Source organism: Mobula birostris, chromosome 32 (genome assembly GCF_030028105.1).
Source record: "Mobula birostris isolate sMobBir1 chromosome 32, sMobBir1.hap1, whole genome shotgun sequence".
Lineage (NCBI taxonomy): Eukaryota > Metazoa > Chordata > Chondrichthyes > Myliobatiformes > Myliobatidae > Mobula > Mobula birostris.
The window spans coordinates 21,855,156-21,882,572 of record NC_092401.1 but is presented as its reverse complement, the minus strand read 5'-3'; the positions used below and the strand labels follow the sequence as shown (position 1 = coordinate 21,882,572).

Sequence of the window (27,417 nt, the reverse complement as noted above, 5' to 3'; positions counted from 1 at the left end):
TTAATAGTAAAAGTAAAGATAGCTATCCCACCTCCCCACAATGACTCCCCTGTGTAATTTGCAGAGTGCTGAGTCCATTAAATTCATCTTTAGTTATAGGTTTCTGCAGGAGATTTGTGGAGCACTGATATCTACAATAAATAGGGATTTATTCACCATTTTCATGTTGAGACAAAGTCTTTACCTTCACAAACTTTCCCTGCCACGAGGTTGCAGGTCGCAGGTAATTCCCAAAACCCTGTGCTGCAGTTACACTGGTAGGAGCCCACTGTGTTGATACAAGTTGCATGTTTGTGACAAGGTGAGGACTTGCATTCATCGATATCTGTGTGAACAGGGAAAATCTCTCTCGGCAGTAAACATGGATTCCTCCCTTTTATACCTGGGCTCTGTGGGTCAGGATGGAGTAACTCGGCACTGTGTTGTTTAATCCAGAGAAGACCTCCGCTGGAACAAAGGATTGAGTGACTATTCTTGGGAAGGGGCCTTATGGTTTGAGAAAGAATATCAGGTGAATGGAGTTAAGGAACAGGAAAGGCCTTAAGAACTGAGGTAGAAAGACAGGTGGACAGAGCTAACAGAATGGTGACATGGAGAAGATTCACACTTATCAATATCTGTGTGAACAGGCAAAATCCTTCACAATCATAAACACTGTTTGTTCCTGTTAAATATGTCTCACTTTCTCTGGGACAAAGGTGTAGCTGTAGTATTGGGGCAAACTACACCAGACCTTTGGTAGGACATGAGGTAGAGACCTTGCTTCAATCCTGTCCAGACTTATCACCTTCACCCTTTCTCCAGCCCATCAATAATTGCATTGATGCTGCTTCCGACAATCATACAGAACAGAGAAATGTTATCATTTTAGATGCCTGTTTCCAAGCTGCTCTCATCATTACATGGTCTATCGCTGACTTTTCCCCTCCCTCTCAGGATCACATCTGTGTCCCCATGGATTACTCAGATCTTCACTGAACCTGCTCCGAGAGGGTGACATTAGACTGTGTGAGAGTTTGGGAACCAAGACTGGAGTAGTCACATTTAAATTTCAGTTAATTGCCCACTCCCTCCCTGAATCTGCATTGGAAGTACAGCATTGGAAATACTCAGCAGGTCAGGCAGCAGCTATGAGGAGAAACAGAATGCTGGGAGATTCCGGCAACATCCCTGGTTTCAGATCCCCAGCATGCTCTGCTCTGCATCCTACATTTTTATTTTACTTTCTCTCTAACTGTAGGCATTCATCCATTACCTGGATAAATTATGTCTCCTTTACAAACTTGGTCTCACCACTCTATCAGGGACACACTTTCCTGACTCATTTTCTCACTTTTCCAGTTCCTCTCTCCACAGATGCTGTCTGATCCTCTGAGCATCTCCACTCCCTCATTTGGGATCTCCAATTTCGCAATTGCCAGTATTTAAGCCATAAGCCCATAAGATATAGACCCATTGAGTCTGCTCCACCATTCCATCATGGCTGATTTATTATCCCTCTCAACCCCATTGCCCTGTTACCGTTGATGCACTTCCTAATCTGCCATCTATCAACTTGTGCTTTAAATAGACTAAATGACTTGACCTCCACAGCCATCTGAGACTATTTCATGGATTGTTCCCTGTTACCCTGTGATCCATGGGTCTGGATGGATAACTTACCTTCCTGTTACTTAAACAGAGAGCAGAACTCCATAAGGGACTGAGTGATGGTTCTTGGGGAGGGAACTTAAGGGCTGAGGCAGAAAATCAGTTCAAATTATAAAGTAAGTTTTATCATCAAAGTACAGATATGTCACCATGTACAACCCTGAGATTCATTTCCTTGTGGACATAATCAATAAGTTTATAGAATAATAATCATAGAGGTTCCGGTGATGTCATCATCCAAAATGGCAGCCTAAAATAATAGCTCCTCCAGAAAAACGCTTATTTTGCCCCGTTAATCCGCCAAATACAAGATCTCTTGGAAATATCTGAACTGGTAATGGAGGCAAGAATGGGGAAAAGGAATGGAGATAGAAAAAGCATTACTGCGGAGCCTGTGGATGAGGGGGGTGCAATGAGTGGCTCTCCTACATGAGCACATGGTAGCGAGGCTGACGCTGAGCCTCATTCAGGCAACGCGGCAAATTTAATAAAAATTCTGGAAGAGATACAGGAATTTCAAAAAGACATAAAACAGCAACTAAATGACACCAAGTCAGAGCTCACCAACGTGAATCAAAAAGTAGTGGTGGCAGAGGCACGAATTGAAAAGGTGGAAGATGGCATTCAAAACGTGGAATGGATGCTAAGTAAGATGATAAAAGTGTTAAATCAACAAGAAAATAAACTACTCGACCAAGAAGGAAGGTCAGGACAGAAAAATATCAGGATATATAATGTTCCCGAAGGAGTGGAGAGGTTGTCTATGGTGGAGTTTGTAGAAAGGTTACTACAGAACACACTGGAGATTCCCACGACTACGGAATTTGACACCGAGAGAGCACACCGTGCGCTGGTCCTGAGGCCTTCTGGAGATGGGGAAGATAAGCCACGGTCAATAGTAATTAGATTCCTTCAGTACAAAACCAAAGCAGAGATTCTGAGCAAGGCCTGGGGAAAGAAGAAGGTATTTTTAAACAGGAAATTAATATATTTTGATCAAGATAACCCCCCCAGTGGTCCTGCAGAAATGTAAGGAATATTCTGAAGCGATGTGAGTATTAAAGCAAACAAAGATTCCCCTCCAGACTCCGTACCCTGCTAAACTGCGAGTGTTTTATGAAGACGGGATGCAGCTGTATCAGACAGTGAAAGGGGGGACTGCAGACATGAAGGACAGAGAGTTGCCTGTCAGCATGATCAAACCGAGGGAAAGCCTGGCTGAGCAGCTATCCCACTCTGCTTGGGAAATAGTGAGAGAATCGAGAAAGCAGGGGATGGGAGGAGGGCGAAAGAAGAATATCTGGAAGAGACTGTGAGTTTTCAGAAGACAGCCCTCACCCTCTCCAAAAGAGCCACAAGGTCTGACTAATTTCAAAAGTGTTGATGAGCTAAACAGAAGGAAAAATAGACGGTGCTATACTTATCTCTAGAAATACATATTACAATGTGGAATTTATATTACTCAATTATTTTATTTTTTATTCATTCATTCGCTCCTTTTTCCCCACCTAAATCAGAGTACATACATGGGAGGAATACACAGGGAAGTCTTTTCTGTGTAATGGACATAGATTTTTTCAATTACTTTTATGGGTACTGCAGTGGGGGCCCTCAGCTCAGAGGTAGGAGAGGCTATCCCCCACGGCTAGACGTTTCCTCTAGCTCAACCCAGGGTCATCTACTAGAGACCTCAGCCTTGGAATCACACCTTCATTACCATTCTTTTCATTTGTGTTTCTTGGTTCTTATTTGTTCAAGAAGTAGATCGATTAAGTTTTATTCTGCTAATTTCAATGATATACTGACAGATAAATACACATTGCAAAGGACAAAGTAAAATTCATTTCTTTTAATGTCAAAGGGCTGTTAAATCCAATCAAACGCAGTAAGATTCAGTCAAAAATGAAGAAAGAACAAGCCCATGTAGTATATTTACAGGAAACTCAGTTAAGTGATAATGAGCATGGAAAACTAAAGAGAATGGGCTTCACTAATTTGTTTTTCTCCTCATATAACCCAGGACATAGGAGAGGAGTTGCTATTCTCATCTCAAGCAAGCTAAATTTTGAAAAGGTATTCAAAATGGGAGATAAGGACGGCAGATATATTCTGGTAAGGGGGAATATAGATGGAAATTCAGTTATTCTATTGAATATATATGCACCCCCAGGAAGAGATATTACTAATATTATGGTAACGGAAACAGAAGGTCTCTTGATATGCAGGGGAGATTTAAATTTACGTTTGTACAATTACAACCAAAGTTAGACTCCTCCAATAGAAAAACCTATGAAACAAAGTCCTTACATAAGAAAGTTAACACATGTTTTGAGGACGTTGGTGGAATTGATATATAGAGGGACCTTTTCCCCGACAGGAGGGATTACACTCATTATTCTGCCCCCCCCCCATTCTGTATATACAAGATTAGACTATTTCATAACATTTGGAAAAGATAAAAACAAAATAAACACCTGTGGAATTGGGACAATAGATGTAAGTGACCATGCACCTATATATTTATCTGTTGATTTTGACCAACAACCAAAGAATACTATTTGGAAACTAAATTCAAGTCTACTCAATGATCCCTATTTTAAGGAACAAATTAAAAAAGAAATTGGTCTTTACTTAGAATTCAATGATAATGGAGATGTTTCACCATATCTTCATATAAGAAAAAAATAAAGAATAAAACAGAGGAATTACAGAATAAGCTGAAGCAACTAGAAAAAAAAACACAAATTGAGTTTGGCACAGGTACATTAGAGGATATTTTAAAAATTAGGAATGAAATTAATAGTTTGTTTACACAAGAAATCAGGAAAAATTTAATGTTTCTGAAACAGAGACACTATGAAAGTGGATCTAAATCTGAAAATACTGGCATGGACACAAAAAAAAGGTAGCAGAAAATACAATTCATAGAATTAGGGATCCAAGAACAAAAGTGATAAAAAAAGAAGCTAAGTGAAATTCAAGAAGCTTTTGAAGTGTTTTACGAATCATATATTCCAAAGTTGAGGGGGAAGCATAACCCAAAATGGACACCTTCCTGAATTCTCTAGAGTTACCCATTTTAAGCGAAGAACAAAATGGAACGATGACTGCTGACATAACTGAAGCTGAACTAAAAACTGCAATTAGTAGGCTTAAATTAAGCAAGTCACCAGGATCAGATGGATATCCGGCAGAGTGGTACAAAGAATTTAAAAATGAGTTAATTCATATTTTACTCCCCACATTGAACTGGGTTCTAAAAAAGGTGCAAATGCCACCCAGCTGGAAGGAGGCGATAACCTCAACTATACCAAAAAAAGGCAAGGATAAAATGGATTGTGGGTCTTTTAGACCAATATCTGTTTTTAATGTGGATTATAGATTATTTACCTCCATCATGGCCAAACAATTAGAAGAGTTTCTACCCACACTGATACATAATGAACAGATAGGTTTTATACAACAATGCCAAACACAAGACAATATACGAAGGACACTTCATATTATCTTTCATATACAAAAAAATAAAATTGAAGCAATAGTGATCAGCGTGGACACTGAGAAGGTATTTAATTCGGTTAATTGGAATTTCCTTTACAGAGCTTTACATAGATTTGGTTTACATGACACAATTATTAAAACTATACAAACACTATATGGCAATCCTACTGCTAGGATTAAAATCAATGGATATTTATCAAATAGTTTTACCCTAGAAAGGGGCATGAGACAGGGTTATGCATGGTCACCGCTACTCTTCACATTATATCTGGAACCATTAGCTCAATACATTAGACAAAATGAAGATATCAGAGGAATTACTATTAAAGGGACAGAGCATAAATTGACCAGTTACGCAGATGATATTTTGATCTATCTAGGGCAACCAACATACTCTTTACCTAAATTGATGCAATCCTTTGAACAGTATGGTCAATTATCAGGATACAAGATCAACATAGATAAAACCCAATTACTTTCATATAACTATAGCCCACCAAGAGAAATTGAAATTAGATATCCCTGGGAATGGCAAACAGAGTCTTTCAAATATTTGGACGTCATTATGCCAAAAGATTTGGCAAAATTATCAGAATGCAATTATCCGCCTATACAGTATATAAAAACAATTAAGGAAGATATAACAAGATGGAATCTAATTCCTTTTTTTAGTCTCAGTTCAAGGATTAAATCCATTAAGATGAATATATTGCCCAGACTATTATATCTCTTTCAGACCCTACCAATAGAGATTAACCAAAATTAATTCAATGAATGAAACAAAATGTTATCAAGGTATATGTGGCAAGGTAAAAGGCCTAGAGTTTGTCTCAAAACTTTGCAATTAGCCAAGGAAAAGGGGGGATGGAGCCTACTTTCTCTTAGAGATTATTATTTTGCAGCACAGTTGAGAGCTGTGAAATGCTGGTGCAACCCATCATATGACGCTAAATGGAAAAACATTGAGGAGAGGATACTTTCCATCCCCATTCAGGCAATTTTGGCTGATAACAACCTGCAAAGATACACAAATACTATTGATAACCCATGGGTGAAATGGACTCTTAAAATATGGAAAACTATTATAAAAGTATATAAACTAGAGGGAGATATTGCAATTCTTAAATGGTGTGCATATGACTCGGATTTTACGCCGAATATACTGGATGCTAGATTTAAGGACTGGACAGCTAAAGGAATAACAGTTCTTTGCAATATAATGAAGGAAGGAACACTGTTCAGTTTTGAAATGCTTAAAGAGAAACAATTATTAGAAAAACAAGACTTTTATCGGGATTTACAGATGCAACAGTATGTTAATAGGAGGGTTAAAAATGTAACCAAGTCAAGTACATGTTTGATAGAGCTATTTAGAAAAGCATATAATTCAGATAATGGTAGTAAAATCATTTCAAGCGTGTATAAGGGTTTGTCAAATCTTAAAACACATTCGACTTCATACATTAAAACAAAATGGGAGAAGGAAGGAGGGATAATTATATCTGAGGAAGAATGGACAATAATATGGAGGTATCAATGGAAGTGTACCAGTTCACAGAAATGGAGGGAGTTTGGATGGAAAAAATTGATAAAATATTTTATTACACCTCCTCAGAAATCCCATTTGGATAGTAACTGCCCTGTTTGCTGGAGAAATTGTGGAAATCAAAATGCGAACCATTGTCATATTTTCTGGAATTGCCCCGTTATCAAAGGCTATTGGAGTGAGATACACAATGCCCTTCAAGACATCTCTAAATGTGAAATACCCTTAGAAAGTAAGACCATATGTTTTGGGTATATACCTCAAGAGTGGTTGAAAAGAGATGAATATTTAATGAATATACTGCTGGTGGCTGGTAAAAAGACCCTTACCAGGAAATGGTTATCACAGCAGAGCCCAACTTTAAATGCATGGATGGAAATTACAATGGATATTTACAAAATGGAGAAGACAACAGCATCTGTTAATCATAAGTTGGAACAATTTGGTTCATACTAGGAAAAATGGTTTAACTACATAACACCTCATAGGCCTGATTTAATTCTCACAAATCAATGAATATGTTGTAAAAACAAAACAATCACTCCATACTTGTACATAGTTTTCTCCTTTTGCTTGTTCTTTCTTTCATCTCCTTTCTATACATGTATATCTCAGATAAATATGATGTGGATATTTGTGGCAAATATGAATATATGATCTATATGTACAGTGTCTGAAGTACATCTTATGGAAATGTTTGTTCAATGATGAACTTCAATAAAAAATAAATTACAAAAAAAAGAATAATAACCATAACAGAATCAATTAAAGATGCCCAACTAGGGCGGTCACCCAGAGTGCAGAAGACAACAAACTCTGCTAATAGAAACAGAAATAATAATAATAATAATAAATAAGCAATAACTATCGACAACATGAGATGAGGAGTCTTTGAATCTGGTTCTGGGAACATGTCAATGATGATGCAAGTGAAGTTTCGTGACGTTATTTCCTTTGGTTCAAGAGCCTGATGGTTTAGCGGTAGTAGCTGTTCCTGAACCTAGTGGTGTGAGTCCAGAGGCTCTTACACCTTTTTTCTGATGGCAGCAGTGAGAAGAGAGCATGTCCTGGTTGGTAGTGGTCACGTATAATGTATGCTGCTTTTCCCATTATGGCCTGGTCTGTAACCACTATTTTTTGTAAGATTTTTTGTTCAAGACCATTAGTGTTTCCATACCGGGCTGTGATGCAGCAAGTAAATCTACTCTCCACTACACATCTATAGATGTTTGTCAATGGTTCTATACAATGGAGTTTGGTAATAGATGAAATTGACTCAAGTTCATCTACCCACCTCTAAACATCCATGGAAGATTGTTAACGCTTTATGAAATGAAGTTTGGGAATTGACTCAAGGAACCAAATATTCAGTTGTCTGCTGGAAGCTGAGATGTTTGATACCCTGTTCTCCGCCCCATGGGGCTGTCAATAACAATGTGGAAGGTCTGCAGTGGCCCCACTTTTCTCTGCTGCTGCTGCTTTTCATGGGGTGGGAGTTGGAAAGGGAAAAACGACTCTCATCGCTCCATTAATCTTTAATGTGACTGCACCAAGACCAGGTTTGGTCACATTCAAGTCTTAGTTCATTGCCTCATCCCTCCCTGAATCTGCTCTGGAAATACTCAGCTGGTCAGGCAGCATCTGTGGGTGAGAATCATAACACTGGGTGCTTCCAGCATCATTCTTTGTTTCAAATTTCCAGCATGCTCTACACTGTATCCTACATTTTTATTTCTATTTCTTTCTAACCATGCACATTCAACTATTAACTGGATGCTTTGTGTCCCCTTCACAAATCTGGTCTCCATCATATCAGTGACCCCTCCTTCTCTTTTTTTTCCAGCTCTTTGAACCAGTTTCTCTCTCACAGCTGCTGTCTGATCTTCTGAGCTTCTCCACTCTCCATTTGTAGTTCAAATTTCACCATTTGCAATATTTAAGACCATAAGACCATGAAATCTAGGAGCAGAATTCTGCCATTTAGCCCATAGAGCCTACTCTGCCATTCCATCATAGCTGAATTACGATCCCTCTTCAGCCCATTCTCATGTCTTCTACCTGTAACCATTGGCACCCTTACTCATTAAGAACCTCTCAAACTCCACTTCGAATATACACAATGACTTGGAGCTAAGGGCTTAAGAAGAAGAAGAACCATTCGGCTCTTGAACCAAAGGCAATAATTTCTGTCAGTAGATGAATCACAGTGTTGTATATGCTGACATATATGTACTTTGATAATAAATTAATTCAACTTTGATTATGATGTTGATCGATGTAGGAATTTAGGATTCCGGACTTAAGCAGTAATGACCATGGTAACTAAAACTGTTAACCAGCTTGGATGTGGTCCTAAAGGTTGTGTTGATGGTGGTTTCGTGTTTTCAAACGATCTGTCTGGTCAATATAGGTAGATGGAGCTAACAAATTGCTACAGATGTACAACAGAGAGCATTCTGACTGACTGCCTCACCGTCAAGTATGGAGGGGCCACTGCACGGCACCAGAAAAACGTGCCGAGGGTTGGAAACTCAGCCAGTTTCTATGGGCGTTAGCCTCACCACCATTTAGGGCATTTTGAAAACACACTGCTTCAAACAGGTGGCATCCATCATGAAGGAACCCCGCCACCCAGGACATGCCCTCTTCTCAATACTGCCATCATGCACGAGGTACAGGAGCCTGAAGACAAACATTCAACTTTTTAGGAATATCTTCCCCTCCTCCATCAGTTTTCAGAACAGACAATGAACCCATGAATATTACCACACTTGTTTTGTTCTCTTTATTTACTACTTAATTAATTTTTGAATATGTATTTCTGACCAATTTATAGTACGTTTCATATATCGCACTGTACTGCTTCAGCAAAGCAACAAATTTCACAACATACCTCGGTGATCATAAACCTGATTCTGATTTCTGTTTGTGCTGGAGCCGTCTCCTGAGGCAATAAATTCCACAGATTCACCACCCTCTGCTAAAAAATTCAAGGGACTACAGCAGGGGTCCCCAACCTTTTTTGCACTGTGGACCGGTTTAATATTGACAATATTCTTGCGGACCGGCCGACCAGCGGGGTGTAGTGTTAAACACGACCAGAATATAGGTGATAAATCAACTATAAGTCACTTACAAGTGGCTAATACACTCAATTTCATTTCTAAGGGGGTTTATCTAATGAACTTAATATTAAGCACACAGTGCATTTTTTCCTCACATGAATATAGTGATAAGTGAATTATAACAGTGGTCCCAAACCTCTGGGCCGCGGACCAATACATTGCCGCGAAGAATTCAGCGGTTCAGTGGTAGCCGGAATTCACCCAGTACATCTTTAAGAAAAAAGCCGAAATAAACAAGCCGATTGTGTTGCCTCTGATCTGGGCCGGCATCAATTAGCTTGTTTATTTCGGCTTTTTTCTTAAAGATGTGCTGGGTGCGTTCTGGCTACCGCTGTTCCACTGCATTCTTTGCGGTCCAGAGGTTGGGGACCACTGAATTATAAGTCACTTATAAGTCAATAGCATCATAACATTTTAAGTAACGTTTGGATATTAAACACACAGCGCATATTTTCCTCGTATGAACATATAAAATCATTGCAACACACCAATATCGCTGAATCAGTGGGAGCCCTGGGCTTGTTTTCCTGCAACAACATGGTCCTATCGAGGGTTGATGGGAGACAGCGATACTCGAATGGGTTCCTTATGTCCACTCTATTTGGCAATTTAGTTTTCGTTGCATTCATTGCAGAAAACTCCACTTCACAGCGATATGATGTTGGAAATGGAAGCAACGTTTTCAGTGCTTTCGTGGCTATCTCAGGATATTCAGCCTTGACTTTGATCCAGAATGCCGGCAGAGATGTTATGTCAAACATAATTTTCAGCCCACCGTCATTTACAAGCTCAAGGAGTTGATCTTTTTCCCACGCTGACATGGGAGATCACCGGAAACATTCACAAATGGGTCACGGACCCATTCCTTTGCACGTCTTGGGTCACTGATGACCTCGCGTGCGTTAAAGTTCAACAGTGGGCGTGACAGGGTATGAGGAAAGGTGCAGCTGGACTCATATCGTTTCATATCGCCAAATCATATTGTTTCCTCGCAGCCCGGTATCACGTGCTTTGCGGCCCAGTGGTTGGGGAGCACTGGACTACAGGCCTAGGATCATCAAATGCTCCTCATATGTTAATCATGTCATTCATGGGATCATTCTCTGGACCCCCCCTCCATTGCCAGAACATCTTTTCTTAGATAAGGGGCCCAAATCCGTTCTGACCAATGCCTTCTCAAGCCTCAGCATTACATTCTTGCTTTCATATTCTAGTCCTCTCTTTTATTCAGCATTAATAACCAGAGCTGTCCAAAGATCTAAAACCCCCACTTTTTTTTTGCCTTACCTCATCTTTAATATTTCCTCTCAAGGCAGCAGCAGCCATGAGATTATTCTTTAATTTTAGGAAATGCCCCAACACTGCAACATATTTCTCGCCAACTATTAGTGACAGAAAATCACTGTTTTTTGAACGCAAACACACACAACTGATGCTTCAGCAGAATCCGGTCAATTAGGGAAGCCATTTTTGGGACAACTCTTAAAGAACAAAAACTAAATTGAGAAAATAGCCTCATTTCCTTTCAGTATTTGGGACAACTATGCTGCTTAATTGGGGTAGGAGCTTTTCCAAACAGTTTCTAACTAGTGTGATTCACATCCACTTGCATGGCCGTTAGACACTGCGCTTTGCTTAGAGCAATCAGCCTTTTAGTAGCGTCAGTTACATGTGTTTGTGTTCAAAACACAATGACTTTTGTCATTGAAAGCTGGCAAGAAATTAGCAGCAGAAAAATTCAGAACTGTTTTGCTCAATGGAGTTTCAACCATTCTGACTTGAAGATACCAGACATAGCCAAGAGTGAAAATGAAACCATATCACTACTTCAACAAATTAGGAATTACAAAGGTATGGACAATCATTATGAATATTATCAATAAAAATGAAGAATTGGAGGATGCAATTGTCCAAAGTAGTCTATAAAGGCAGTCTGTTGTCTACTACAAACGTTTGTAGCTGTCTGCACTGATTTTGTTCATTTACAGCCAATCAGAGGTACACAGCAGATTAATTCCTCTGTTGATAACTATTAAGAATTAATACACAGTGTTATAGTACTCTAGTAGTACTGGCGGTATACTAATTCATCTGCATTTCATTTAAATACGTAAATTGTTAGTTAAATGATAGCTTGACATTTTAATAAGTTTTAATATTTCCATGACAACCACTGATTGGACCAAAATGTGCTGGTCTTAATGCGTCCCAATTATCAAGAATCCATTGTATTTAAAAACTCTGCTCTCAGCAGAATATAGCGTCCAATATACACACACGTATGCATGATTGACACTAGTTAGAAATTGTTCGGCAACCGTCTACTGCCCCAAATAAGCTGCATGGTGTCCAAAGTAACTGAAGGGAATCTTGGCAATGTTCACAATTAGTTTTTGTTTTTTCAGTGTTCTCCCAAATAAGTGGCTGCCCCAATTAACTGATGGCCCAATTAATCAGAATCCACTGTATGTAATGTATGTTTTTCTTGTGAATGACTCTTACATCATGCCATGTGCCTGTGATGCTGCTGCAGGTAAGACCGTAAGATCAAAAGACATAGGAGCAGAATTAGGCCATTTGGCCCATCTGGTAAGTTTTACATTGTACTAGAGCATACATCAATTTGTGCATATTACAATAAACTGAACTTTGACTTTGACCTTGACCATCCTGGAGATTGGCAATTTGATCTTTATTCTATGTCACAGTTATTTATGGTCATTACCTTCACAGCTCCTCCTTCCACTGGAGCCAGCCTTCTCAGTCGACTGAAAACCTGTGCTGCAAATACACTTGAAAGACCCATCTGTGTTCTGACAAGTTGCTTCCTGGGCACACAGAGTGGAAGTGCATTCATCGATATCTGTGCAGACGGAGAAACATTTCAGGGATCTTTCAACTACACATTAGGGTCCCTTCGTTCTTCAATATTCCCTAGTGTCCCACCATTCATGGTATATACCCAACCTTCAAGATCTCCACCCTCACACTTATCAGAGTTAAATTTCATCGACCACTACCCTGCCCAGACTTCTGTACAAACTCCTTACAGAATGCAGTGGAATTGAACTCCAAACTCTGAAACCTCGAACTGTAATAGCGTTGCACTAACCGCTACTCTACCATAGCACCCCCTAGAGTCATGGAAAAGTACAGCACAGAAGAAGCATCAGCCCATCTCGTCAATGCCATCAACCTGCACCGGTAACCCTCCATAACCCTACTATCCATGTACCTATCCAAACTTCTGGTGATGACAACTCCTTCCACACTCTCACAACCCTCTGAGCGATGAAGATCCCCTCATGTTTCTCGGTTTGGAGACCCATCCAACCTCAGTGGAAAAGTCCTGTTTGCATTTTCCCTATCTACAATATACCCCTCGTAATTTTGTTTCATTCACAGTCTCTAACATAGTGGTCGCCAACCAGTCGATCGCTACCTAACACATTCACAACCAACAATTCAGATCTAAAAAATCATTCTTCATTTTATAGTTATTTAAAGTCCTCACCTTCACAGTCCTGATTGACTGCGTTGTACCCTTGCTTGCATTGACACTTGTAAGAACCAGCTGTGTTCCAACAGCTTTTGCGAGGTCCACATATAGCAACATTTTCACATTCATCGATATCTGTGTAAAGAGGAAAAGTTCTTTACAATCGTAAACATTTTGCTCTCCATTACAAGTGGATTCTACTGTAGTTCATGGAATTTAGAAAATAACACCAGGGGTGCCACGGTAGTGTAGCGGTCAGCACAACGTTATTACAACTCAGGCTATTCCGAAGTTCAGAGATCAATTCCGACACTGTCTGTGAGGGGCTTGTACATTCTCCCCACAAGTGTGTGGATTTCCTCCAAGTGTTGTGGTTTCCTCCCAATGTCCAAAGATTTACTGGTTGGTAGGTTAATTGGTTATTGTAAACTGTCCTGTGATTAGGGTAGAGTTAAATAGGTGGGTTGCTGCAGTGTGGCTTGTTGGATCAGAAGGCCTGTTCCATACTATATCACTAAATAAATAAATAATATTAAAGTTGACTTTTGTAGCGATATGATTTTTAAAAAGTGCCAGATTTTCTTCAAAACCATTTGGTTCATACATACCCTTCATGGAAGGCCACCCACTGTCCTCACTGGTCCATGTGTGAAGTCCAGACCCATCAATGTGCTTGACACATACATTTCGATCCCATCTTCACACCAGGGACACCCCCCTGAATATTGTGCAGCACTACTGTCACATTAAATCAACTGGTTAAAAAGGCCTCTGGTGTGTTGGCCTTCATTAGTTGGGGATTTGTGTTCAAGAGCTGTGAGGAAATATTGCAGCTCTATAAAACTCTAGTTACACCATACTTCACAATTATCCATACTGGAATTTATTTAATTACCAGAGAGGAACTCAGAGGGATCAATATACAGTGCTGTGCATTCAGAGATGCCCTTCTACACACCATTGTTGTAACACATGGTTATTTGAGTTACTGTCACCTTCCTATCAGCTTGAACCAGTCTGGCCATTCTCCTTTGACCTTTCTGTTGTGTATTTAATAGCTCAGAAATATTTGTGTAATATTGTAAATATATTGTTTGAGTAAGTGTTCTGGTTCATTTAAACAAAACTAAATGTACATGAGTTATCCCTGGCTCTGGCTCTGTGGTTTTGCTTTTAATTCGTTTTGTGTTTTGGAGTTACAAAACATAACACTTTCTCATTACAAGGTGTTTTCACTCACAGAACTGCTGTTCACTGGATGTTCTAGAGTCTGTCATGTGCGAAAATCCCAGGAGATCAGCAGGTTCTGAGATACTCAACCCACCCTGTCTGGCACCAACAATCATTCCACAGCCAAAGTCACTTACATCACATTTCTACCCCATCCTGATCTTTGGTCTGAACAACAATTGAACCCTTTGACCATGTCTGCATGCTTTTGTGCATTGAGTTGCTGCCACATGATTGGCTGATTGGACATTTGCATTAATGAGCAGGGGTACAGGTGTACCTAATAAAGGGGGCACCAAATGTACATTCATTGAAACCATTAAATGGACTGTATCACCCATTTAAACCTCAACCAAACTCAGTCACCTGAGGGAATTTAAAACTCACCGAAACATTTGTTTTGTGATGGTTCAAATCGATGACCTGGTGGACACTTGTGATTTTGGGACAGAATGTCTTGGAACATACCACAGCACAAGATAACTAGAAGAATGAAAATGAAGCAGTTAGACTTTGGTTCTGTCATTTTTACTCCTTCCCTCCTGGAACACAACACCCCAATACTGAACGTAGCCAGGGCTGATGACATCTGTGGGATGGAGAGAGAGTTAATAGCCCCACCTCCTGAGATGGGCAAAACCAGCCTTTGGATTGATGCCGTTGAACACAGGAGTGTCTGTGCTTTGTTCTCAGTGACCAAAATCCAGCCACTGGTATTGACTTCTGACACTGGTCTCCAAAGCTCACGTGACTCCACATCACCTGTTGAAGTTATCTACACTGGTTCAGGAGGCTGATGGTTGTAAGGTAATGACTGTTTCTGAATCTGGTGGCGTGAGAACCAAGTTTACACTCTTTTGCACATTGGTTGTTTGTTAGTCTTTGTTTATGTAGAGTTTTATGTAAATTTTACTGTATTTCTTTATTTTCTTGTAAATGTCTTCATAAAATAAATCTCAGGGGTGGCACATGGTAATATATACCTACTTTGATAATATATTTACTTTGAACACTTAAATTATAAAAATTAACTAAACAAGGTGTTATGAGATAGTATTCATGAGTTCATGGACATTTCAGAAATCTGGTGACTGGACTGATGGCGGCTGTTTGGAAAACATTGAGTGTGGGTCTTCAGGCTCTGTACTGCTTTGTTGATGGGACTATTGAGAAGAGGGAAAGTCCTGGATGGTGAGATACAGGAGCCTTAGGTCCCAATAACTGTTCAGGAACAGTTATTACCCAACAACCATCAGGCTCCTGAACTACCATGGATAACTTCACTCTCCTCAACGATGAACTGATTCCACAACCTATGGACTCACTTTCAGGAAGTCTACGTCTCATGTTCTCTGTATTATATATTTACTTTTTTTTATTGACATGATTTGAACTCTTTTGCAGATTGCTTGTTTGTCAGTATTATTTATGATGTTTAATAAATTCTATTGTATTTATTTATGTTCCAGTTTTTGCCTGCAAGAAAATGATTTCCAAAGTAGTATATGGTGACATATACTTATTTTGATAATAAGTTTACTTTGAGCTTAAGATTTCCAGTTTAAGTGTAATTTTCTCTCAACCATCAACAAAGGAACAAATTATTTTCCATCACATCCCTCCAAAAGATGAACTCCAATGATTGGAGTGCTGCACCATTGGAATTCCCAGCAAATTCCACGGCATCAACATCAACACAACATATCCTGGGCCCAATACATTGATGCAGTCATGAGGAAGGGACATCAGTCGCTACACCTTGTTAGGAATTTCCATGGAGGAGAGTGGTCCGACGGGTTGCATCACCACCCAGGATCAAAAGAGTCAGCAGACTCAGCCAGTTCCATCACAGACACCACCCTCCCATCATCAAGGACATCTACAAAAGACAACACCTCAAAAGGCAGCATTCATCATTTGGGCCCACCCCCTTCTCATTACTACCATTAGAGAAATGGTGAAGATGCACACTCAACATTTTACAAACAGCCTCTTCTCCACTATCTTCAGATTTCTGAATGGCCCAAGAACCAATGAACATTACCTCACTTGTCCTTCTGTTTGTACCATGCATCTATTTTATAATTTATCATAATTTTATGTCTGCTCTATAATGCTGACATAAAGCACGAATTTCATGTTATAGAAGACAGTGATAATGAATCTGGCTCTGATCCTTTTGTGCCAGTTTCCCAAGGACTCAATGCCTTGATTTTGCAAATACTTACAGTATCTATTTGCACATTAAATATTCCTAATGATCCAGCCTTCACCATCCTTGGTGAATTCAGAGCTCCAGAGATTCACTGTCCTCAGGAAAGAAATTTTTGTGCACCACAACATGCCATCACTGGGGGTAAATTAGGTTACCCTGGAATTTGGAAAGAAAGATTTGGAATTCCTCTCCCCGGGACAGAAACAGATAAGGGGTTAGAGTTGCAAGACAAAGGTCAGTCATTTTCCTTGTAACTAAAACGCGAGAAAATCTGCAGATGCTGGAAATCCAAGCAACACACACAAAATGCTGGAGGAAATCAGTGGGCCAGGCAGCATCTGTGGAAAAGAGTAAACAGTCAATGTTTTGAGCCAGGACTCTCCAATAGGATTGGAACGGAAGGGGAGAAGTCAGAGTGAGAAGTTGGGGGAAGGGGAGAAACAAGTACAAGGTGGCAGGTGATAGATGAAACCGTGAGAAGGGGAGGAGGTGAAGTAAAGAGCTGAGAAGTTGATTGGTGAAGGAGATAAAGGGTTGCAGAAGGGGGAATCTGACAGGAGAGGACAGAAGACCATAGAAGAAAAAGAAGGAGGAGGAACACCAGAGGGAGGTGATGGGCAGCTAAGGAGATAAGGGGAGAGAGGGAAACAGGGAATGGGGAATAGAGAATGGTGAAGGAAGGGTGGGGGGAACAATTGCCGGAAGTTCAAAAAATCAATGTTCACACCATCAGGTTGGAGGTTACCCCGATGGAATATAAGATGTTGTTCTTCCAACCCGAATGTGGCCTCATCGTGGCAGTAGAGGAGACCATGAACTGACATGTCAGAATGGGATTGGGCATGCAATCCAGAATTGAATTGGGTGGCCACCGGAAGATCCCATTTTGTGGCAAATGGATCAAGGGTGCTCAGTGAAGTGTTCTCCCAGTCTACGTCGGGTCTCATGAATATACAGGACACAGGGAGCACTGGATACAATACATGACCCCAGCAGACTCACAGGAGAAGTATCACCTCACCTGGAAAGACTGTTAGTGGCTCTGAATAATAGTGAGAGGGGAGGTGTAGGGGAAGGTGTGACACTTGTTCTACTTACAAGGATAAGTACCAGGGCGGAGATCATTGGAGGAGGGATGAGTGGACAAGGGAGCCAAGTAGGGAGTAATCCCTGTGGAAAGAGGAAACTGGTGGGGGCGGGGAAGATGTGCTTGGTGGTGGGATCCCATTGGAGATGGCAGAAGTTACGAAGGTTATGTGCTGGAAGTGGAGGCTCGTGGGGTGGTAGGTGAGGAACCGTATCCCTGGTGTAGCAGGAGGAGGATGGGGTGAGGGCAGATGTGTGCAAAATGAAAGAAATGAGGGTGTGGGCAGCATAAATGGTGAAGGAAGGGACGTCCCTTTCTCTGAAGAAAGAGGATATCTCAGTTGCCTCATAAGCAACTTCCCCCAACTTCTCACCCTGACTTCTCTCCTTCCGTTCCAATCCTATTGAAAAGCCTCAGCCTGAGAGTGGGTGCAGGATGCAGCACCAATGTAGTCGTCAATGTAGTGTAAGAAGAATTTGGAGGATGATGCTTGTGTAGGCTTGGAACATGGACTGTTCCACGTAGCCGATCAAAAGGCTGGCATTTCTGGGTCACCTGCGAGCGCCCATGGCTGCATCTTTAGTTTGAGAGAAGTGGAATTAACCAAAGGATAAATTATTGAGGGCAAGAACCGGTTCTGGAAGACAGAGGAGAGTGGTGGGAAGGGAAGTGTTTGGGTCTGTTGTCCAGAAAGAAGCAGAGAGCTTTAAGGTCCTCCTGAAGGGTGATGGAGATGTATTGGGAATGGACACTCATGGTGAAAATGAGACTATCAGGGTCGGGGAACTTAAAGTCATTGAAAAGATCAAGAGTGTGTGAAGTGTCATGGACGTAAGTTGGAAGGGACTGAACCAGGGGCACAAAACAAAGTTGAGGTATGCAGCCACAAGTTCAGTGGGACAGGAACTGGCAGAAACAATGGGTCTACCTGGACAGTCAGGTTTATGGACTTTGGAAAGGAGGTAGAAACGGAAGGTGCGGGGTAAGGGAACTCTCAGGTTGGTGGCAGTGGGTCGGAGATCCTCAAGGTCGATAAGGTCAGCAATGGCGCACGAGACAATGGCCTGGTGCTCCTTAGTGGGGTCCTGTTCAAGGGGCAAGTAAGAGGAGGTGTCTGAGAGTTGCTGCCTGGCCTCAGCAAGGTAGAGGTCAATCTGCCAGACTACTACAACACCCCACTTATCTGCGGACTTGATGGTGAGGTGGGGTTTAGTGCGGAGAGAGTGGAGAGTTACACGTTCAGAGGGACTGAGGTTAGAATTGTAGAGATGAGTGTTGAAGTTGATATGGTTTATGTCCCATCGGCAGTTAGAGATAAAAAGCCCCAGAGCAGAGTGTCCAGGAAGAGAAGGAGGGTTGAAGACAGGAGAAGGGGTCATCGGTACAGGCTGAAGAGTCCTTGCCAAAGAAGTAGGGACAGTGATGGCGACAATGGAAGAAGAGCTCGGCTTCACTGTGGGCATGGCGGGTGCAGGGGGACAAAGGTGAGGCTCTTACTGAGGGCAGGACATTCCGCCTCAGAGAGGGGAAGGTCAGAAAGAATTGAGAATATCCGGTATGGATGAGAACTGTGATCAGAGAAGGGAAGAAGTTTGGTAGTACCTGAGGAGGGAGGAGGGTTGGGGTGTTCTGTTATCACCTCACTGTTCCAACTCATTGCCTGTAAGACACCACTAAATGTCTCTAGCAGTAAGAAGAAAGTAGGCACTCTGATGGAAGAGGGAAGAAGACGGAGGCCCACAGCACAATACGGGTCCTTCAGCCCACAATGTTGTGCTGAACACGTACTTACTTTAGAAATTACTTAGGGTTACCCATGGCTATTTTTCTAAGTTCCATGTACCTATCCAGGACTCTGTTTAAATACCCTGTTGTATCAGCCTCCACTACCGTTGCTGGCAGCCCATTCCACACACTCACCACTCTCTGCCTAAAAAATTTACCCCTGACATCTTCTCTGTAACTATTTCCAAACACCTTAAAACTATGCCCTCTCACAATAGCCATTTCAGCCCTGGGAAAAAACCTCTGACTATCCACGCAATCAATGCCTCTCATCATCTTGTACACCTCTATCAGGTCACCTCTCATTCTCTGTTGCTCCAAGGATGAAAGGCTGAGTTCACTCAACCTATTCTCATAAGGCATGCTTCTCAACCCAGGCAACATCCTTGTAAATCCCCTCTGCACCCTTTCTATAGTTTCCACATCCTTCCTGTTGTGAGGTGACCAGAACTGAGCACAGTACTCCAAGTGGACTCTGACCAGGGTTCCATATATCTGTAACGTTACCTCTTGGCTCTTAAAATCAATCCCATGGTTGATGAAGGCCAATATACCATATGCCTTCCTAACCACAGAGTCAACCTGCACATCAGCTTTGAGTGTCCTATGGACTCAGACCCCAAGATCCCTCTGATCCTCTACACTGCCAAGAGTGTTACCATTAATACTATATTCTGCCATTGTAGAATACCAAAATGAACCACCTCACACTTATTCGGGTTGAACTCCATCTGCCACTTCTCAGCCCAGTTTTACATCTATCGATGTCCTGCTGTAACCTCTGACAGCCCTCCATGCTATCCACAACACCTCTGGCCTTTGTGTCATCAGAAAATTTATTAATCCATCCCTCCACTTTTTCATCCAGGTCATTTATAGAAATCACGAAGAGAAGGGGTCCCAGAACAGATCCCTGAGGCACACCACTGGTCACTGACCTCCCTGCAGAATGTGATCCATCTACAATCACTCTTTTCGTTCTGTGGGCACGCCAATGTTGGATCCACAAAGCAAGGTCCCCTTGGATCCCATGCCTCCTTGCTTTCTCAATAAGCCTGGCATGGGGTACTTTATCAAATGCCTTGCTGAAATCCATATACACTACATCTACTACTCTACCTTCATCAATGTGTTTAGTCACATCCTCCAAAAATTCAATCAGGCTTGTAAGGCATGACCTGCCTTTGATAAAGACAGGCTGACTATTCCGAATCATATTATGCCTCTCCAAATGTTCATAAATCCTGCCTCTCAGGATCTTTTCCATCAACTTACCAACCACTGAAGTAAGACTCACTGATCTATAATTTCTTGAGCTATCTCTCCTCCCTTTCTTGAATAAGGGAACAACATCTGCAACCTTCCAATCCTCCAGAACCTCTCCCATTCCCATTGATGATGCAAAGATCATTGCCAGAGAATCAGCAATTTCCTCCCTCACCTCCCACATCTGGGGTACATCTCGTCCGGTCCTGGTGACTTATCCAACTTGATGCTTTCCAAAAGCTCCAGCACATCCTCTTTCTTAATGTCTATATACTCAAGCTTTTCAGTCCCCTGTAAATCATTCCTACAATTGCCAATATCCTTTTCCGTAGTGAATACTGAAGCAAAGTATTCATTAAGTACCTCAGCTTTCTCCGCTGGTTCCATACACACTTTTCCACTGTCACACTTAATTAGTCTTATTCATTCACATCTTATCCTTTTGTTTTTCATATACTTGTAGAATGCCTTCGGGCTTTAACTAATCCTGCTCGTCAAGGCCTTCACATGGCTCCTTCTGGCTGTCCTAATTTCATTCTTAAACTCTTTCCTGCTAGCCTTATGATCTTCTAGATCTCTATCATTACATAGTTTTTGATCATTTCGTAAGCTTTTCTTTTCTTCTTGACTAGATTTTCAACAACTTTTGTACACCATGGTTCCTGTACCCTACTATCCTTTCCCTGTCTCATTGGAGTGTACCTACGCAGAACCCCACGCAAATATCCCCTGAACATTTGCCACATTTCTTCTGTACGTTTCCCTGAGAACATCTGTTCCCAATTTATGCTTCCAAGATCTTGCCTGATAGCCTCATATTCCCCCTTACTCCAGTTAATAGCTCTTTTATTTTATTCTTTTTTTATGGGCATGATGTGGTTTTTATTCTCTGCATTTTGGGTGTTACAATCTATATATATATATATATATATAAAGATATAGTTTATATATATATAGATATATAGATATAGTTTTTTAATGGTACACCTCCATGGCATAAAAATTGGTCAAGTATCCCATGAAATACTTCCAGACCAGTGACTACGTGGGTTAAATACAGAGTAACACTCCTTCTGTGTCATCCCATCAAACATATCCTCAGCAGGATATCATGGGTTAAATTCATTGTAACTCTTCGTCTGCACTGTACCACAAGCTGTCAGGGCACTGGAGCAGGGATCCAATCGCAGACCCAGTACTGTGCACACAGTGATATTAACTGAGTATCAAATCCCAAGGTGCAAACAAGATCATCGTCAAAGTTCAGGCAGAGATCAAAACATCCAGAGAAATCCAAAAACCAGAATCGGAGAAACAGAGTCGATATTCAGACAGACAGAGTTCAGATACGAATGCTGGAAAGGCTCAGGAAAATTCACTGGCACAATCTGGCAACAAACAGGTGAAAACACAGGGCTGAAATACACTGAGCAATAAACAGAGAGACAGATGATAGTTGGAGCACAATGAGACACAGGGGGCAGCAGTACAGGTAGTAATGAGAAACCGATGAAAGACGGAGTGCTCACTAATACAGAAGCCAGAGTAGAGCAGGAGCGGGGACAGGAGCACATGGCAATACAAAACCACAGACTGACAGCTAGGGGGAAAACACACATAAAGACAGAGTTCAGGTGGAGGTACTGACACAAGCACATCTGAGGCAAGGACATCATGGGGTAAGTACAGAATGAAGCTCCCTTCAAATTGTCCCATAAATATATCATGGGCAGAGAAAACATGAGTTATATACAGAGTAAAGCTACCTCCACCAAATCCAATCAAACAGATGTGAGGGGGCAGACCACAGACTAAGTTCTGGGATGGAATTCCTTCAGAGGGACACGGATATGAGAGTCCAGCCTGGTTCAAGCTGTGAAGGAGCCAGTCCCGGGACAAAGGTACCAGGGTTTGAAGAGTCCACTAACAGACCTGCAGCTCATGTGCAAGGTGCCAGATAATCTGGACTGTGACTCGCTCTTCTGACTGTTGGGGAAATGGTGGAGGCTTCATCACCAGATCAGGAAGATATGCTCGATGACAGCCCTTCCTGCTCATAGAAACATAGAGGATAGGATGAGACCATTCAACCCTTCAAGCCTGTGCTGTCAGTATGATAATTATACCTGGCCCTCCATCTCTGACCATTTTCCTGCTCTGTCCCCAGTCAAGGATCCAGAGGAAATAGGAGACTTGGCCTGTACCTTTAACAGACTGTTCTCGCCTAATCAATCCAGCCAGGATGCACACACAGTTTGTGGGACGACCTTCCAAACATTGGCTCAGATACTCCTGAACATTGGTGGAACTGACCATTGTCCTCCACCAGCTCTCAATAAGATCAGTCACCAGGGCAGGCCGGGATGACCTTGGAGATCCTCAGAGATTCTGGAATCAAGCACTTGGAAAAACCAGGTGACTGGGTGGATGTCCCTCTCGTGACACAGTGTGATCATTGCCACGTTACTGACTTGTGTGCCAGCCAGAAGCCGTTCAGCCCATCCATCCCACACCAGCTCCAGCAGAGCAACCCCTTCTGACTTCTTACTTGCTGAGGCCAACTCTCAGACACCTCTTTTTACCTACCCCTCGAAAAGGACCCCACTAAGGAACAGCAGGCCATGGTCACCCACACTATCACCAACCTTTTTGGCTCTGAGGATCTCCCATCCACCGCCACCAACCTCACAGTTACCGCACCCCACACCCCCCATTTCTACCTCCTACCTAAGATCCACAAACTCATTTCATGCATGTCTGCTCACCCCATCCTCCCGCCACCCTACCAGGGATAGGGTTCCTCTTGTCCTCACCTAATATCTCTCCAGCCTCCGCGTCCAGCACATAACTCTCTGAAACTTCCACCACCTCCAATGGGATTCCACCACCAAGCACATCTTTCCCTCCTCCCCCACACTTTCTGTTTCCCTATGAGACTCCTTTGTCCAATTGTCCCTCCTGATTATTATCCTTGCAAGCGGAACAAGTACAGCTGCCCCTACACCTCCGCCCTCACGACCATCCAGGGCCCTAAACAGTCCTTCCAGGTGAGATGACACTTTCCCTGCGGTTCTGTTGGGGTCATTTACTGTGTTCGGTGCTCACAGCATGGCCTGCTGCAAATCGGTAAGACCCGACATAGATTGAGAGACCGCTTCGCTGAGCATCTATGCTCTATCTGCCAGAACAAGTCAGATCTCCCAGTGGCACCTTTCTAATTTCACTTCCCATCCCCATTCCATTATATCCATCCATGCCCTCCTCCATTGTCATGACGAGGCCACACTTAGGTTGGAGGAACAACACCTTATATTCCTTTTGGGTAGCTTCCAACCTGATGGCATGAACATCAATTTCTCATACTTCCGGTAATGGTCCCAACCCCAGACGCCATCCCCACCCCTTCTCCATTACCCATCCCTTTTTCTCCCTCTCATCTCATCTCACCAATCAACTTCCCAGCTCTTTACTTCATCCCTCCCCCAGTGGTACTCTTTCCCCTAGCCCACCTTTTAAATCTACTCCTCCGCTTTTTCTCTCCAGTTCTGCCAAAGGGGTTCGGCCTGAAACATCAACTGTACTTTATCCTATAGATGCTACCTTACCTGCTGAGTTCCTCCAGAATTTTGTGTCTGGTGCTTGGATTTCCAGCATCTGCAAATTTTCTCTTCTTTGTGTCCTGTTTCCCTTCTTATTTCCCTGTTTCCTGGCAACATTCTCCCTCAGATGCCCATCAACTCCCCTCTGGTTATTTTGCTTTTTACCTGCACTAAGAGGTAGCTTTCAGTGATAATTAACCCTGTATATCCTTGGGATGTGAGAGGCAACTGGAACACCCAGAGGAACCTCATGTGCACAGGAAGAACATACAATGTCCACAGACGGCACCTTAGGTCAAGACTAAACCTGGGTCCGCTGACTCTCACTTCCTCAGAACCTAGAGTCTAGTCTTCTCTCTCAGCACAGATGGCAGCATCTTTGCCCAGAGAACATTCACCCCCTGGGCCATGTGCTGGCCCATGCGATCTACCCTGAACAATACCGTGAATTCATGGCTGGTCCTTTTAGGGTGATGTCTGTTTGTCCGAGATTTGGTCCAACATCCTCAGAGGATTGGTCAACTGATGTCCCTCCATCTTCAGCCAGGAGAAGATGCTCAAAGGGGTGGACAAAGAATATCTTTACTGGACTCTGGGCTCATTCAATTAGCCCAGGACTTACTTCTGAACACTGCCACAGAACAGGCCCCTCGATATCAAAGCTGAGGACCAAGACTTTGGTTCAGTACAATACGTAGGCTATAAACTTGCAGGCCTTAAGAGGGAGGACAGAAAGTAATGCAGATTCTTAGTTTAAAGGACAGCATCTAAAGCACTCAAAAATTGACCTCGACTTAGTTGGCTTAGTAGAGTTATGAGGAGATGAAGTATGATGTACCCAATCTTAAATCTTTATTTAGCTATTGCTGCACATACCATAGGCTTGATTTCTCAAACAACGCCGAAGCGTTTTTATCTAGGTATTTTTCTCAACCATGTGTTCTGAGAAAGTAAAATGGAAATGAGAGATAAAAAGGCCAAGAGAGATGGCACTATGACAAACTAGGAAACTTGACAATAATCCAATAATCTTTTTGAAAAATGAGATGCTCTGATTCGCGCTCAGCGGCATGTTTCCAGTCGCTAAAACCAGTTTGGAAGATGGACTGACAGTTACCATCACTGAAGAGGCGGCATGCAAAACAAACCACACAGCCGGTGGAAGGGGAATATAAGAGCCATATGATATGTACTCACCATTTACCAGCTTGCGTTTGAAGTGAAATTTGGAGAAAAAAACATTTCTGCTGTTTGTATACTTGTTCCGAAGATTTGATATCCACATCCTTAGTCAGGCAGGACTCCGGCCCTTTCTTAGCCCAGTATGCTCGGACTGAATCATCTAACATTTCCTTTCCCCAGCGAGCAGGATCAATGCTGTAAGGATCTTCAGTAGTGGTAACGTTAACATTAATGGCAGCCCAACTTGGTTGGTCGGGAATCCCAAAGTCATGCTCTCTGCCTCTTCAATGTTAGCTGCAGACTGTGGCATGGACGGTGGTCCTGTGCTAACACTGGTGCTAGAACTAGCTGTTGAACAAGTCTCCATTTGTCCACCGGTCTCAGACTGTGACAAGAGCAATGGTACTGCTGCATCATGGAGAACAGGTCTAAAAAATTCTGTCAATTTCAATGTCTTTTTTAATGCTTCTTTCCCACGGTCCTCTTTTCCTTGTTTCATTTTTCTTTTCTGAGCTCCACTTTCGTATTTTTTTTTGTTCGCCGTGATGATAACTACCTATTTTGGGCCCCCCCTGCAGCTCTGGTCCCTGGGCTGCAGCCCAGCCTAGCCCTGCCTAAAGTCCAGCCTTGGTTGTAGTCTTTAAGATGGAAAGGAATGGACAAGCAACAGGAATATGATGAGGAAAGTTAAGGGAGAGGGGAAGAAGGGGGAGGGGAGGACAAAGGGCAACAGAAGGGAGGGAGTGAGGACAAAGAAGGGAGGTAGAGCAGTGGAGAGGGGAGGGAAAAGAGTGGGCCAGAGACAGAAAGAGAAATATTCCAGAATTAACACTTACCCAGAAGAGGCAGGCAGCTGCTCATGTTGCCGAGACCCATTCTCTACGCACCTCCCCCTTTCTAGTGTGAGATGTCACTGTGAGCTCTGGGTTTTATACTCTGTATAATCTCACCATCACACTGACTACACAATGGAGAAGGAAATGAAGTTTGCTTCCTGAAAACGTCTAAAGGCAAGAGTCCTGATGAAAGTCTCAGCCCAAAACATCAGCTCCTTATTCCCCTCCATAGATGCTGCTGAGTCCCTCCAGCATTTTGTGTGTGTCCAATTGGATTTTCAGTATCTGCAGAATCTCTTGTGTAAAGTGGGGCATTGTGGTATTATGTCCTAACCATCAATTCAATAGGGGGTCGTGCACGAAGTCGTTGAGAGCAGGGTTGTTGCTGTGACACCACTCAAGTCACTGTTAAATCTCACTCCTCTAAGCCTATTCGCCACCATCTGAAAATTTGCCAACAAAATATCTATCATCAGCACATTTATAGATGGCATTTGAGTTATGCCTAGCCACACAGTCATGGGTGTGGGTAGAGGAGACCAGTGGGCTAAGCGTTCATCCCTGAGGTACACCAGTATCAATTGTCAGTAAGTTGGAGATGTTATTTCTGATCTGCACAGATTGTGGACTTCCAGTTAGGAAGACGAGGGTCTAATTGCAGAGGGAGATACAGAGCCTCAGGATCTGGAGATTTTTGATGAGAACTATGGGAAAAATTGTGTTAAATGCTGAGCTGTAGTCAGTAAACAACATCCTGACATAGTTATTTGTATTGTCCAGTGGGTCCAAGGCTGCATGAGGAGCCAATGAGATCACATCCACCGTAGAACTATTGTGGCGATAGGCAAATTGCACTGGGTCCAGGACGTTGCTGGGACGGGAGTTCATTGTAGCAA

At 42.3% G+C, this 27,417-nt stretch overlaps 1 protein-coding gene across 1 annotated transcript in view; it reads right to left on the bottom strand.

Annotated features, from left to right (window-relative positions):
* Positions 1-26,584, bottom strand: part of LOC140191295 (uncharacterized) — a 93,790-nt gene extending 67,206 nt beyond the window's left edge. The window contains exons 1-4 of the mRNA XM_072248570.1: positions 26,522-26,584; positions 14,939-15,034; positions 13,337-13,456; positions 12,548-12,685 (exon numbers count right to left, since the gene is read on the bottom strand). Of these exons, the coding sequence (XP_072104671.1) occupies positions 12,548-12,685; positions 13,337-13,456; positions 14,939-15,034; positions 26,522-26,561 (394 nt within the window). The 5' untranslated portion in view covers positions 26,562-26,584. The remainder of the gene's footprint in view (positions 1-12,547; positions 12,686-13,336; positions 13,457-14,938; positions 15,035-26,521) is intronic.
* Positions 26,585-27,417: the final 833 nt, after the last annotated feature.